At 35.1% G+C, this 16905-nt stretch overlaps 1 protein-coding gene across 3 annotated transcripts in view; it reads right to left on the bottom strand.

Moving 5' to 3' along the window:
- The window catches only part of LOC142344792 (uncharacterized), a 58941-nt gene that overhangs the window by 27945 nt on the left and 14091 nt on the right, over window positions 1–16905 (bottom strand). For all 3 annotated transcript variants that reach the window (XM_075396740.1, XM_075396748.1, XM_075396758.1), the window contains 4 exons: window positions 6133–6293; window positions 5499–5617; window positions 3672–4078; window positions 2172–2349 (listed from right to left, as the gene is read on the bottom strand). In XM_075396740.1, the coding sequence (XP_075252855.1) occupies window positions 2172–2349; window positions 3672–4078; window positions 5499–5617; window positions 6133–6293 (865 nt within the window). The remainder of the gene's footprint in view (window positions 1–2171; window positions 2350–3671; window positions 4079–5498; window positions 5618–6132; window positions 6294–16905) is intronic.

Raw genomic sequence — 16905 nt, 5'->3', positions numbered from 1 at the left:
GATTAATTACAAGTTATTTTGTTTAATATCAGTTTTATCTGACGGTATTTTGACTTTGTTATTAATTTTGTTTTTTAAAACGGACATGGAGTTTTTGATGAAATTAATTTTTGTTGTTGCTGTTGTTTGATTTTGCTGTTCGTCTTGACTCGCTTTCTTAATATTTGCACATATCATCAATCTAATGCGCCATTTTTACTCCACCACAGTTATTTACTTCCGGAGACTTTCTTTTCGTTCACACACCAATTTTTTTTTTAAAATACTTGAATTTTTGGTTTTTTCTATGTTCCTCATTTGGTAGACAATCAAAACAAAATTGTGGATGAGAGGGGTCGGAACCTTATGTGCGATGCACATTACCGAGCCGCCTTGTTTGTTTAAGTTATCATTTATACTACCGTCTGTTAAATTTTTAAGTTATCATTAATATGTTAAAGTTATCATTTATACTACCGTCTGTTAAATTTTTAAGTTATCATTAATATGTTTAAGTTATCATTTATACTACCGTCTGTTAAATTTTTAAGTTATCATTAATATGTTTAAGTCATCATTTATACTACCGTCTGTTAAATTTTTAAGCTATCATTAATATGTTTAAGTTATCATTTATACTACCGTCTGTTAAACTTTTAAGTTATCATTTATATGTTTAAGTTATCATTTATACTACCGTATGTTAAATTTTTAAGTTATCATTAATATGTTCAAGTTATCATTTATACTACCGTCTGTTAAATTTTTAAGTTATCATTAATATGTTTAAGTTATCATTTATACTACCGTCTGTTAAATTTTTAAGCTATCATTTATATGTTTAAGTTATCATTTATACTACCGTCTGTTAAATTTTTACGTTATCATTGATATGTTTAAGTTATCATTTATACTACCGTCTGTTAAATTTTTAAGTTATCATTTATATGTTTAAGTTATCATTTATACTACCGTCTGTTAAATTTTTAAGTTATCATTTATATGTTTAAGTTATCATTTACACTACCGTCTGTTAAATTTTTAAGTTATCATTTATATGTTTAAGTTATCATTTATACTACCGTCTGTTAAATTTTTAAGTTACCATTTATATGTTTAAGTTATCATTTATACTACCGTCTGTTAAATTTTTAAGTTATCATTAATATGTTTAAGTTATCATTTATACTACCGTCTGTTAAATTTTTAAGCTATCATTTATATGTTTAAGTTATCATTTATACTACCGTCTGTTAAATTTTTACGTTATCATTTATATGTTTAAGTTATCATTTATACTACCGTCTGTTAAATTTTTAAGTTATCATTTATATGTTTAAGTTATCATTTATACTACCGTCTGTTAAATTTTTAAGTTATCATTTATATGTTTAAGTTATCATTTATACTACCGTCTGTTAAATTTTTAAGTTATCATTAATATGTTTAAGTTATCATTTATACTACCATCTGTTAAATTTTTAAGTTATCATTAATATGTTTAAGTTATCATTTATACTACCGTCTGTTAAATTTTTAAGTTATCATTTATATGTTTAAGTTATCATTTATACTACCGTCTGTTAAATTTTTAAGTTATCATTTATATGTTTAAGTTATCATTTACACTACCGTCTGTTAAATTTTTAAGTTATCATTAATATGTTTAAGTTATCATTTATACTACCGTCTGTTAAATTTTTAAGCTATCATTTATATGTTTAAGTTATCATTTATACTACCGTCTGTTAAATTTTTACGTTATCATTTATATGTTTAAGTTATCATTTATACTACCGTCTGTTAAATTTTTAAGTTATCATTTATATGTTTAAGTTATCATTTATACTACCGTCTGTTAAATTTTTAAGTTACCATTTATATGTTTAAGTTATCATTTATACTACCGTCTGTTAAATTTTTAAGTTATCATTAATATGTTTAAGTTATCATTTATACTACCGTCTGTTAAATTTTTAAGTTATCATTCATATGTTTAAGTTATCATTTATACTACCGTCTGTTAAATTTTTAAGTTATCATTTATATGTTTAAGTTATCATTTACACTACCGTCTGTTAAATTTTTCAGGTAATTTTTGCTTTGGTGTTATTTCCCGCGTTACAAAAACTCCTTATTAACAATTTAGAGTAAAAATCAGTAGGTCTATTTTGAAAACTTTACACACGCACCTTCCAATGACGTCAATGATGATGAACAAGATGGCAAGATTGACAAAGTACACTCGGTGGAACCAGCCACAGACTACAAAGAACCCAATGACAGAGATCATGTTGACTAGATTGCAGAGTTTGTGAGCTGTTCTCTTCAACCCGGGTAGACTAGAGAAGCCAATTAGCAAAAACACACCTGAAACAACTGACTTGATATAATTTGAGGTGGGCGGTTAGACATCGCTAGTCTCAGGAACGTTCCAAAAAAACTATAAGGAGTATATGTGCTAACAAATTTTAAAAAGTCAGAAAGTTCAATTCTTAGACCTCCACATCACTGATGACCTGTGAAACTTTCTTTTTGTTCCAAAGCTTTTTCAAAAGTTAGGGAAAAGATGTGCAAGGCAGGCCCTTTTAGTTCGCTAAAATTTTCACTTTTTATTTATGCACCTCCGTGAAAACAAGAAAAACGTCATTTTGTAGTCTAGTTTTTATTCATTTAAAAAATTTTCTAATTTTCAAATATGGGAAAAGACGGAATACTTCCAGAATTTGATGCAAAAAATGAAGAGGAGAAAAGATTTATTGAGTGAGTGAGTGATAATAAAAATCAAATTCAGTTAAATTTTGCAAAAAAGGTACAGAACTCGCAGTTTGCTGAATAGGACTTTCTGAAAATCCACCTGAGGAAGGAACCCTCAGTCAATTTTGTCAATGGCTAAATCAAACTAGGAAATTGGTAACTGTCATTTTTCAAAATTACTTTTGTATTATATAGGAACCAACCGATATTTCAGACCAGATCCTCTATAACTCTGAATAATTGAGTTCTTCTCATGATGTTAAAAGAAGCATGGATCTATTCTGTTTCGCCCCCCCCCCCCCAGCTTAGTGAACATTTTATTATGTCCTATTACAATTTAATGTCCTTTTTGCAAGATCCGAGTCATAATGACCATTCTGTTTAGCTTTGACAAATTCTGAGTTTAGTAGGCGCTAACGAAATTTGGCTAAAACATTCAATAATTCAATTCAGTAAAAAATGCGAGGCATTTCATTTCGAACTCATTTCTCACACAAAAAACATAGAATTGTGCTTCAAGCATTTGGTCAGTTTCAGGAAATTGGAAATTTTAGTACCTCACTTTCACTCCAGGCAATGTTAATAGGACAATTAGGATCTATTCTGTCCCCCCCCCCCCCCAGCTTAGTGAACATGAATTTTTTTATCACCCCCCGGCGCACGTGCTATTTTGTTACATAGTAGCGTGCTATATAACAACATAAAATTTCTAACTGGGGGGGTCATAAAAAACACTGGGGGGGGGGGGGGGCAAAACAGAAGTAGTGGATAAAAGGGGAGTTCCGGCCACCAGTACAATTTGGCTCATATGTAGGAATGGGACAAATTGGGCTGGTGGCTGTAAGCCCACTTTTATCCACTACTAACAGAATAGATCCAGAAGCATTTTTGCATTAAACATTGTCATAATATCCAAACTCCAAATCTTAACTAACCTGCAGAAATCCATCCAGTTATGTTCTCATGATCATCATCATCATTATTGCCTCTATCATCATCATCGTCAACCAAAAGCGGAATAACATGCGCTGCAATCAACGCTATGGACCCAAAGAACCCGACCAAATTGCACCTAGAGTTAGTCCGACTATCGTATGGAACCATAGCCAGGATCCAAAGGACGTTATAGATCCCAATAACCGAGAACCAGATTACGATTCCAGCTACTGCAAGGTTGCCAGTTGTCTGAGCAGAATACTCGAGACATGCGAGAACAATACTGATAGAGAGTAAGATAATGTAAATTGTAATGAAGAATATTTCCAACGCAGTAATGAAGATATATCGACTGTTTATTGTAAGATAACACAACTTGAACAACCGATCTCGTATGAATAGTTTCCTAAAAACAACTCATATTCTTAAAAAATTTTGATCTGCAAGCCATTTCCGTAAGGAGCCCATCGGCCGACTGAATTGATTGGGTTTCTCGTCCTCAAAATTATTTTTAGATGTTAACCCAATTTTACCGATTTATAAAACCAGTTAAAGAATATCAATCTGTTCATTATAAAACGCCACTCGCACTTAACGCTCAGTGAGTATCAGTACTGAATAAGAACACTTTCAGAGAAACTTTGATTTTCGGTGCCGAATCAGAAGGATTTCAGTATAATACCTGCTGTACTTCTGAAATTCGCTGAATCAGAGCAAAATTCAGAAACAATATATTTTGAATTCCTCTGAATCAGAGGAAACTTAGAATGAACTTTTGAGTTGGCTTTGAGTTAAGAGAAAATTCAGCAAAAATTGTGTCTTGAGTCAGTACTCAATTTGCCTTCGAGTTTAGAGAGGTACAGGTATAACTAAAAACAATTATCGAAAACTGCCACATTGAAAACTGCTTAAAACACTCACGTGCACATTTTAAAATGCCGAAAGTCTGCAGTGCCAGAAGTTAAAAAGCCAGAAGTTGACTTCCGCTGAATTTTGTCATTTTAAAACGTGCGTGTTTCGTGTTTTAAGCATGGTTACGTGACTCGAAATTCTGAAATATCTCGAACTGCTTCGCGGTTCTCGATAAACGCCAGAAGTTCTCAGTGACTTCAAGCAGAGTCACGCAACCAGTACATCACAATGACAAGTGAACTGAAATTAGGAAGGCATTTTGATACGAGAGCAATTCTTTAACTGAACAAATTTCAGTCGAGCAAAACAGTGATATTGAGGTCTTAGTAGAAGAACGTTTTAACATCTATTTGGCGTCGCATTAATGGGATCTATTCTCCCCCCCCCCCCCCCCCCCCCACGCTTAGTTGGCATATAACTTTTATTCCCCAGGAGCACGTGCTATTTTTGAATCTCTTCTGTTTCGCCCACTCACGCAATGTTTTTATTCCCCCAATTACAACCTATGTGTTGTAATATAGCACCTTTTTATGTAAAAATTATCAGGTGCGCCTGGGGGCACACAAGTTATATACCCCCTAAGCTAAGGGGGGGGTGCGAAACAGAATAGATCCCTATGTTTTACAAAACAACGTGCTATACAACAACAAAAAATGTAATGGAGGGAACAGAATAATAAATTCGTTTGAGTATGTTACAATCCATACTCACGTACGTCAATTAGGCTAGAAGCCTGTTTTCAGACGCCGTACAAGATTTTCAAAAAAGCTCGCTCAATTACAATATTCTTTTTTTCTCCTTCCATACTTTTTTTTTAAAAAAATAAAAAAAAAATCTAGAGAAATAGATCCCAATATTGTCAACAATAGTATTAATCACTTAGAAAAACAGGAACAAAGTAACAATTTCGGTACCTCAATGGCGACTCTCTATTAGTTTTCTCTTTCTTCTCCTCATCTGGTTTGGTCACAGCTAACCCACTGTTTGCAGCCACGGCGTCGTTTGGTCTCATGATTTGAAGTTTTGGAATGCCCTGAAATTGCAAATCATCTATTTGGCCATTGAAAAATCAAAACTGAAGAATCAATATTGGAGCATTTGGATCCTCGTCCTTACAAAGACAGTGAAATTTTAACTTCAGGGTTTAAGTGGTAGAATTATGACCCGATAATTTTTTGCCTGAGTGTTATCCTATGATTTTGAAGAAGTGGTCTGGGTCTTAATTTTTGGTTCGCTCTTTCGAATCATGTTCCAGTTATTTATCGCCGCAAAGACGCAGTATACCATGGACCCGTATTTCGTATCTATTTTATAGATACACCCTACATCCCATTAGATTAATCAAGTTGCTTATACTCAAATTTGAATCTATGATTTTTTTTTATTAAACTATGAATCGTGCAACGATAAAACATCTTATTTCGAAACTTTTTTCCGACTCGTGACACAAATTGCTTGTTATTCGGCATAATTCTGGAAATAATAATGACATAATTGCAAATGGTAGCTAATTAAGGCAATTTTTTTAAGCATTTGTTACATTTCTACCTTAATATGAGTGGCTGTGCTCTTTTTATCATCTTCAACGTCGTCCCCTCGTTCAATTCCCGCTGCTGTTGCAAAACTAGTTCTTCTGCTAGTTGCCCTGGAATGTGCCATCCAGGAGGGCAGCTGAGGACCAGCCTGGAAATTGTCCGGGTTGTGGTCATCTGCTCACAAAATAAGGTTAAAATTAGACGGCAAAGATTAGTAAAATCAATAGCAAAAATGTCGAGCTTCAGTATGGACATTTCAATTTGAAAATCTATGGCTATGATCAAGCATGGCTATTGAAATCATTTTGTTTTGATTTTCACTATCAGTAAAAGTTAACTCAGTTGACATACAAAATTCTTTTGTCTGTCTTGACTTCTAAATTTTTTTTAACACTCAGTCGAGCAAATTTTGGTGGAGTCGTTAATTTTTCCTCGTCCTGCTCACAAAATTTTGCAAAATTTAATTCCAAGGACAGAAATTACATCGCATTCCGCTATAAATTTCGCTTATTTTGCACTCATTTTTAGGACCTCTATCCTCTATTTGGGCTCATTACTTTCGATTTGAAAGTGAGCGGAAATGACGCTTGCCTGCTAAAGAATTTATTCAACCTTTTCCTAAGAAGCAAAATTATGTCAAACAATGTTGCTGCTCGGGAAAACTTAACTACTTTCCTTGGAAAGCAAGCAAGATATAGCAGAGTTGACAATGTGTGACAATGAAATCAATGATGCATATATCACAACTAATCGAGAGTGAACAAATAGTGAAAACGAGGTGACATCAACTGAAAGAAGAATCTATGGGAGGCAGTTTAAAAATCAGTATAAGTGTTGACCGAAAATTGATGACATGGATCGGTGAGACAATATGGAAAATTTTTTCCAATTCTAAATTTGATTAAAAAATGTGCCGTTGTGATCTTTAAATTGGTTTAAAATTTTTGATTAACGGGTCTGTTCAAAACAAATCCATATAATGAAAATTAAAATGAAATCCATACATAAATATAAGAGCTTCAGTTTTAACGAGTACGCGAGTAGTAAGTAAATACTGTCTCAAGAGAGGGGGGGTTATCCTACGATACTTAAACATGGGATAATAGGGGGTTATCCTAGACGGAAAGGGATTAAGGGGATTAGGCGGCCTTGAAACTCATTTTTCCGCCATGACAACTCTAGCGACGGTTGATTTGAAAGCTATTCACGAAATTTACAAGGAATTGAAAAAGGATTATTTTCAATACGGTGAAAGGTTTCTTTATTTCTTGGCAACATGTCAGTACTTGGATCCTGATCTTGATTTGGATATTGCGATGAAAATGAGACCCTATGGTGGACTGATTGGTATTGATAATTCGTCTCTGGACAAGTATTTCAAGTCTTACAAAATTTTGAGGTTGCATGCTATACTTCACGACGCTTCAGGTTTTGTCTTTGAATATAGTGAAAAAGGGCCGGGCTATTCGTATGTCCTACCGTGTCCATTGACAAACGAGTATCTTGGTCACGTGACAGGACTTGCCTTCTGTCTATATGTAAAGACTTTTAAAAGCAATTTATTCAGTTTGCTGGAATGTTGAAATCAAGACCAGTTGTTCTTGATTTTGAAGGCTTTCGACATAAAAAGTCTGGTTTTATTATCAAAGAACTAGCTGTTTCGACAGAAAATTATTGCGATACTGTGTCATTTTTACCCCCAACTTCATTCAACATACTGTCTTCGAGTGAGAGACGATCATACAGTTGGGTGTCAAAATATCTCCATGGTTTGAATTGGGAGAGTGGAGATTATCCATATTGTTATTTGCAACAAATTTTTGAAAGCATAGCACTTCGATTTCCCTTGGCAACTTTTTATGCGAAGGGAACAGAAAAAACAGAAACAATTCAGAAACTTCTTAAAAAGGACGTTATCAATTTAGAGATTTTATTATGTCCAAAAATTGAAAATTTGAAATTTTTTCACGAGACACCAATTTGTATTTTACATATTTTAACCTGTCCTAAGCGGCAAAGAAATCAACACTGCAAGAAAAAAAGCTACACTTTATTACCTGTGGCTAACGAATGAATCGACGGTCCGAGAAAGCAGCATCGTCTCTACTTCAAGTGAACTTGTCCCCAAATTTGGTGGTTTACAGTTGTATAGCGGATGAAAATCAATTAACAGCTACATTTGTCAAAGAGGAAAAAGTTGACATCCGTGGTCAAACTGTACTGAGGAAACAGCAAATTGTCTGTACTGGTGCTGAAATAGAAGCCTTCAAGAAATACCTTTCACTTTTGGAGTACTTTCAATTGTACCATGTGTTTGGAAGAGAAAATGCGACAGCTGAAACTAACCCCTTTACCTATGCCCAAGCGTGCAGAACCAGTTCTGATGTCACTGAACGATAAGAGCCTTCCAGCTGAAATAAGACGAAGAATTGAAAAGAACAACGTACGGTCAATTGTTTTCAGAGAAAAAACTGACAGAGTAAATGCGAACTACACCATTACTTTTATCAATGATAATCAAAACTCACAATTTGTGTCTTATGAAATTTATATAATGAAATAACCAAATTTACCTATTTTTTTTAAAAAAAAAACTTATTTTGAAATGAGTAGAGCAGAGGATCAGTTAGATACAGGCGGGGCAATAACTGACTTAGTGTTTGATGATAATCACCATGAAAGACGATCATGGAGGTTTTGTAATTCAAGGATACCACGATCAGAAGTTGTTTATTTTACACAAGTTTTTATTATAATTTTTCTCATAATTGTTTCTCTGGTAAAACTTGTGTTTTTCCAGCTTGAATGTGAAGAGTCTACATTTTGGTTTTCTCTTCTTTCTTGTACAGTTGGATACGCTCTTCCCAACCCAAAATTATGAATAAAATCATTTCAACAACTGACCGGTTGTTTATGGCTGTTTGCGGTCCGTCATGTTGTGGAAAAACAGAGCTTATTTTCAAAATGTTACTCGAAAACACTTTTTCTCCAAAGTTCCTCTCGATTTTTTATTTCTACCAACATGAACAACCCAAATTTAAGTCACTAGAGGCAAAATTAAACATACAGTTTACCAATTTTTCAAGCTTCGATCTGATATCGGAGCTCGAAAACTGTCTGCTGGTGTTTGACGATTCATGTGAAGAGATTTCTAACGACAAAGAGTTTTCGAAATTGGCTACAGCAGGACGTCACAAAAACATTAGTGTAATTTACGTAAAACACAATTTATTTCAACAAAGTAAATGGTCACGAACTATTGATCTTAATACAACACACATCATTTTATTTAAATCACCCCGTGACATTCAACAGATTGGTTTAATTGGTCGACAGCTTAATAACACGCAATTTTTGAAAGATAGCTACGAGCTAGCAACCAAACAACCCTTTGGTCATTTACTGATCGATCTGGATCCAAAAACATCGGACGTTTTACGTTACTGCTCCAATATTGTTCCACCAGGACCATCCGTTTTTTACCTTCCCCCAGCTAAAGCTGTTATAACCAATTTGAGTAATGAGAGAGAAAGAGCTTTGTATGCTGCGGCGAATGTTAGAGACATCGGACATAAAGTCAAAAGAACTAATCAAGTCGGCACCAAATAGTTTTATTAACTTTCTTTGCGAGTGTTTGCTTAATGTTGTCAACGGTAACGTTCCCGTCAAGAAGACATTAATACAAGGACATGGAAATTCATTTAAAAAACTTTTATCTAAACAAACAAGTTTAAAAAATAAAAGGCAGATTTTTGCTAAAAACACGGTTCTTTTGAAAGGTATTGCTCTCTCGTGTTACCTTCATCTGAGGAAGTGATAATGTATACTGAAGAATTTATCTTAATTCCCAAAAGAATGTTCATGTCAACACAACCGGCAAAAAGTGAAATTTTTGACAATCCTGTCTACAAACAGAAAGCCACGCAATTGTCTCTCATTCAAAGAAACATGTTACAAAATCCGGAAAAAAGTGAAAAAGAGGATGGAGCAGTCCAGACAGAACCCAGCATAAATGTTGAAACAGATCATGAGCAAAAAGAGGAGCCGATGAGTGATGACAGTGAAATTGAACCTATTGTCAAAAAAAGTACAACTACAACGTTTCAGTCAAAAATGAGAAATTTCGGAGTGATGGAGAAAAATAAAATCGGAAGAGCAGAAATCATTCTCAACAAGATATTAGAATCCCCGACAATATCCATTGAAGATCCAGGTGGTATCATTCATATTGATAACCAACCACTTGGCTTAAAAGCGTCAACTTTTTGTATAACACACAGCAGTCAACAAAGAAAATTGACATTCAAAAATATTCTCGAGCATTATTAGCTCTCGATCTTCCACCTCATTTAGTTTCGAATACTTATGCCAAACAGATCTTGGAAGCATCCGAAAGCGAAGAAGAAATTTTTGCAAGCCCACGAGGACAATCAGGAAGCGGTTATCAAGTTACCAACCAAAGAAAAACGGGCACAAGAAAAAAGACGGCAGAAGGAGAGACCAAACAGCAAAAATGGTCTTACTTCTTCTGAGAAAAAAACGTTGGACCAACTGTATTTGAAGGGACCTGCATCGTTTGGAAGCCCAAAGCGATTAAAAACACAAAGCAAATTATCATTTGGTAAAGTTAAGACATACTTGGAAACCAAGTCATCTTTTACAAAAAATCGCCCAATTCGTTTACAATTTCCCAGACTTAAAGTAATAGTAAAAGACATAAATGAAATTTGGTCCGTTGACTTGGCTTATGTGGATAAACTAGCAAAATACAACAGAAGTGTTAAATATTTATTGGTTGCGGTCGACTGTCTTTCCAGATACCTTCGTGTGGAGCCCTTAAAAACAAAGTATGCAACGGAAACTGCCTCGGCCTTTTAAAAAATGATAAAAAACAAGCAACCACAAAAAGTGTGGGTTGATGATGGTACAGAGTTTCTTGGAGCCTTCAAAACCTTATGCAACAAACGAGGAATTCATTTATACAGCACTTTTAGTGAAAAAAAGTCTGCATTTGCAGAGCGGAACATTCGGTCACTAAAAAACATTATCTACAAGTACCTTGAAGAAAAGTGGACATACTCCTACATAGATAAACTGGATCAATTTGTGAAAACAATTAATTCACGAGTCAACCGAGTAACCAAACTTGCTCCAAATAAAGTCACTAAAAAGGATGATCCACGACTTGTCTCGTTGAGCGCTCAAACAATCAAGTTTCAGAGACCCAAATTTTACGTTGGAGATTTTGTTAGAATTGTCAAAAAAGACGAAGCCTTCAGGAAAGGGTATAAACAATCTTTCACCGACGAAGTTTTTGAAGTAGAAAGCTTAGCAACCTTCAATCCGCCAACGTATTCACTTATTGATGCAAACGGTGAAAAAATTGAAGTTAAATTTTATCAACCAGAGTTACAGCTTGTTCGTGTAGAGAAAAATGATTGAAAACCGTTTCACCGATGAATTCACTGTGCATGTTATTTCATCTGCTTCAATGGAAATTTTTGACTCTAACACTCTCAGTTCATTTCGAAACTTTTTCAATGATGAAATTCAACTCGCTGGTGACTGGAGAGTAGCTCTCAGTGAGATCATTTTCCCCACAAAAATTGAGCATATTGTAAATGGAGACATGGTAGTATATAGCTTAAAAGGGTACGAAGACAGCCAGAAAAGGGCTACCGAAGCCAATGTGATCTCTCGTCCGTATAACGGTGAAAAATTGTCTCTATCATGACAGGAACTTATAACTCAGTTGTTGACATACTAACTACTATCAAACGAACTGTTGGACTACCAAACTTTTCATTCAGAGAGATCAAGAAAACTGGAAAGTTTAAAATTTTGATGGGGAAAAATGAAGGATTTACTTTTCCCAGTAAAGAAATTCCCAGCATTATTGGTTTTTCGGGCATTCCAGATGGCAGTGGAGTACACATAGGGTACAAAATGAAAAGCGCAACATCAAACAGACTTATGAAGAGTGATGAAACGGCAGCATACTATGGAGAATTTCCCGTTGATCTTTGCTCGTGAAAGCACTTAATTTTTATATATACGAACATTATTGAGTACCAGTACGTCGGTGATACAAAAGCCCCCTTGCTTCGAGTCATTGATTCAAAACAACGTCTGAAAAACGGTAGTGTCTGCGAGCTTGAACCAACTCATCGGATTGTTTTTTCCAATTTAGATTACAAAAAACTCTTATCAAACACCATACAATCAATATCGATTGAGCTCCGCACAGAAACGGGAGAATTGGTTCCCTTTTCGGGAACCGGTAAAGTCATTTTAACCCTTCAGTTCAAAAAATTTTCCAATTAGCATGGACTCTTATTACGCTAACCAAGCAACATCCTTACCACATTTCTCTGGCCACTACCGGCAAAGAGGCAGTGGTTTTGGTGCATTAGCTGCGGGAATTGGGCGGGTCGCTTTGCCCCTAGCTCGACGTTTCATTCTTCCTACTGCAAAACGTATTGGAAAAGAACTTTTAAAGCAAAGTGTTCCAGAGCTGCTAGACGTTGTCAGCAGTAAAAAATCACCCAAACAAGCACTCAAAAATACAATAAGCAACACTCTTAAAAAACAAACAGGGGGAGCAAGATTTCGGGAACAAAGAAAAACGATTAGGAGTCGCTCAAAAAAATCACCAAGAAAAAGATTAACCAAACAAAAGTTGGTCATTTCAAAACAAAAAGTTCCAAAAAGAAGTCGGTCTGATTTCTTTTCTCAAGTTAAATATGATCGCTAACCTGTAACCAAACGAAGCAACCCATAGCTCTTTGGATCTGTTTGAGAAGCCGGCGCTCTTGGTGACTTTCGATGGAAGTTTTTGTCAAAAATTGGGACCTGTTTATAGTCCTGATGGACCCATGTTAGAGTTCGAGGTAACTGGTGACCGTAACAATTTTATTGATTTACAAAAAATTTTTTGGAAGTCAAATGCAAAATTGTTCAGTCTTCGGGAGCTGATCTCAAATATGACGGGGAAGCTACTGCTGACACTGCTAAAACCGATGCTCCATACTTTTGCAATAATGTGCTACATTCACTTTTCTCTGACTGCACAGTGTCAGCCAACGGGTTAAAAATCTCTACCCTAAATGGAAATTACGCACACAAGAGTTTTATAGAAACTGAGTTCTCACATAACAAAGACGCAAAGAACACTTGGTTGGCATGTCAAGGCTATTCTTACGAAGAAGATCCATCTGCAATAAAAGCAGGTGAAATTGCTCGAAGAAAAAACTCAGAGAGTCAGCAGAATGCACTTTTTATGGTAAAGTAGCGGTTTTCACATGTGATAAACATCTGCTCAGTGGTGTAACTCTTCGTATTGCATTCAGAAGATCTATTGATGATTTTGTTATCATTTCGGATGATGCTGCAAAACATTACAAGGTGAAAATTGTTGAAGCTAATTTGTACGTTCGCAAGATGACATTGAATGACGAGGTCGTGTCTGCCATTGAAAAAACCTTGCTTACTAGCCCTGCTGCCTATCCCTACTTTGAAACTTTGACCAAGACGTTTTTGGCTTCAACTGGTCTGCATAGTTGGAAGCAAGAGGACATTTTTGCACGAGAGCCAATCCGAAGACTAGCAATTTGTCTCAATACGAACGAAGCTTTTTTGGGCAACAATATGCAAAATCCTTTTCATTTTCAAAAATTTGACTTGGAACAGATATATATATTTATCGCAACGGGTTACCAGTGGCTGATAGCCCAATATCTACAACTGATAACAAACGCCTTTATTTTAATACAATATCGGATTTAGCCTATATTGACAATGGACACGGAATAAGTCTGTCAGACTATCCCAACCATTTTATAATGGTATTTGATCTGACTAGCACCCAACAAGCTTCTCATGATTTTATACACCCGGAGCTAACAAACTGCTCCATATCTATCGAGTTGAAGTTTTCAGCAGCGTTACCGACCAACGTTGAAATTTTTATTATTGGAGAAAAAGCTAGTACAATTTTTGTTGATACTGCGCGACGAGTGTCAAAAAATCATATTCTAACAAACTGATGATGGACGAAGATGATATTAATGGTTTAATTCAGAGATGTCAAAAACTAAAGCACAAATTTCGAGGTGTATTTGCAGCAGACAATTTTCCTTCAAAATTGAAATCAAATACTTTTTTAATAGTAAATGCGTCAAAATCTCAAAGTCCTGGCACGCACTGGCTCCTCATTTGTAAAAAGAACGACCATCTTCTGTTTGCTGATCCCCTTGGACGATCCTTGTCTTCTTACAAGAATATTTATCAACGACTTGCAAAAAATAATGTACAGTTTCACCAATTACTTGAAAACCAACCAATTCAAGGTCAAAACCCAGAATTGTGTGGACTCTTTTGTATTTTTATTGCTCATTTAATATTTGATGATAGACAAATTGTAAATTGTAGTGATTTTCAATTGATTCGCTTTGCTCTTCACATGATGCTCTAACAAAACTAATATTGTGAAATAAATTTTTTTTTAAACTGAATTTTTTCTTCATTTACAAGACGAACAAATAGTAAATCAGAATCAATGTTTAGTTTTCCAAAACCACTCATAAATATATCCATAATCTGACAAAAAGCACCAGAATGAGGACCACTCAAAATTGATTCCACTCTTTTTAAAGTTTCACTACTAAATTGATCAGTTTGAGTTTTCGAAGAAATTGTAGAACATACAAAATTGAGAATTGTTTTCTGTGGTACAATTGATGTAGATCTCGCCAATGTTTTTGAGATTCCGCTAGTGACCGCTGTAGATTTGTCAAGGGTGGAAGTCGCTTGCGTACATTTGCTGTATCCATTTTCTCTCCAGATTTGTTATTAAAGTCAACGGCAAGCTGTAATTTTGAAAATGTATCTCCTTTAAATTCCAGACTCGTTGAGGTTGAAAATAAGTGTCTGAAGGTAGTGAAGAGACAGGGAACTGCAAAAATTTTGATTGGCTTCATGTTCTCAACATTGCACTCTCAATCAGAACGTGAAAATGGTTAGTTGGTAACTGACAAAATTCAGACTCAAAATGAGAACACACAGCATAGTTATTCGAAGCTGTTAAGTTTGGCTTTTCATCAGCAATTAAAAACTTGAACTGCTTTTGAAATTGTTTGAAATAGTTGGGAGATCGCTCAAACATTGCTTCCACCATCTCTACTACACTGATCAAATTTCTGCTTCTTTGCTGGGGGTGGTTTTGAATCTTGCGTTGCAGCAGCTTCACGTATTTTTTCTGCTTTTTTGACTGAATTTCCAAACTCTTCTAGAGTCAGAGAAATTCTCTGTTCAAACTCGTAATCCTCGGCCGCTTTCTTGAACAACTTTAGAAACACATATGTTCCGGTTCTCTCGTACGTTTTTAAAGTTGCCCTGACCAAACGCTTTTCTGTTTGGGAAATGTCGAAATATTAATCTCCAAACTGTGTGTCTTTTGAGGAAGTAAAAGGCATGGTAGGCAACTTGTTTGATCACTTTCAGTCAACATATTGTAAATAACTACGAAGTTAAGAGGCGCGGCAAGTTGGGATCAAACCAGTGTCGTCATATTTTTAATTAAATCCAAGTGATTGGTAAATACAATCTCAAGTACGCCCCACGGCGTACTTGAGACTGTTCATTTTAGACTTTTATACGTATGTGACCTTAGATAATAATTAATTAAAACCATACCTCTATAAACTACCAGAACCTACTTGCGAACAAAGACAACAAGTACATGTGTTTTGTATATAAAACAATAAATTTATCAACACAACCGCACACTTCTGTGTGGGAGAGAGTTAAACATTAATAGTGTAGGGACCCATATATATTACAAGTTGATTTAGAACAGATGTGACCCTAGATGGTATAGTGTAGAGACCACACAATTTACATAAAACCAATACAAAACAGATGTGACCCCAAATTCCTCTGTAAAGGAACCAAAGTGCGGCTAGCCACATGCTATATACAATATATTATGCAAATAGGTGTGTCCATGCTCCAATCATTTGTTTGGTCTTAGAAAAGACGAACCTTGCGAAACACATGTTGGGAAAGAATTTTGTAATTGTGTTCATTTTTAGATAATAGTTAATTAAAACCATACCTCTATAAATCACCAGAACCTACTTGCGAACAAAGATAACAAGTTCATGTGTTTTGTATAGAAAGCAATAAATTTATCACCACAACCCACACTTCTGTGTGGGAGATAGTTAACCATTATTAGTGTAGGCACCCATGTATTTTACATACAAGTTGATTTAGAACAGATGTGACCCTAGATAGTATAGTGAAGAGACCACACACAATTTACATAAAACCAATACCAAACAGATGTGACCCCAAATTCCTCTGTAAAGGAACAACAGTGTGGCTAACCACATGTTATATAAAATATATTAGGCAACTAGGTGCGATTATGCTCCAATCATTTTTTTGGTCTTAGATAAGGCGAACCTTGCGAAACACATGTTGGGAAAGAATTTTGTACTTGTGTTCATTTCTTTCTTTTGCTCTTACTTAACAGTTAACTATTGAATCGAAATTGAACTTGAAAACAATGTCCGTGAAAATTCTTTCGGAGTCTGCTATCTCTTTTGAGAGAACTCTTGTTTACCAAACCGTGTTTGAAAATTTTGTCGTTCTGATACAACAGAAAAGAAAAAACGATTTGTGGTACACATACCAGCATTGTTTGATACCGAAGCTATTTGTTAACGCTATTGCTGCCCTACAAGAAAAAACGGAGCCGGCTGAATCCAGTGTCATTACTTCT

This window comes from Convolutriloba macropyga, chromosome 1 (genome assembly GCF_964194025.1).
Source record: "Convolutriloba macropyga chromosome 1, txConMacr16.3, whole genome shotgun sequence".
NCBI classification, from domain to species: Eukaryota; Metazoa; Xenacoelomorpha; order Acoela; family Convolutidae; genus Convolutriloba; species Convolutriloba macropyga.
Note: the sequence above shows the minus strand (reverse complement) of the source record. Positions and strands in the feature narration are given on the sequence as shown.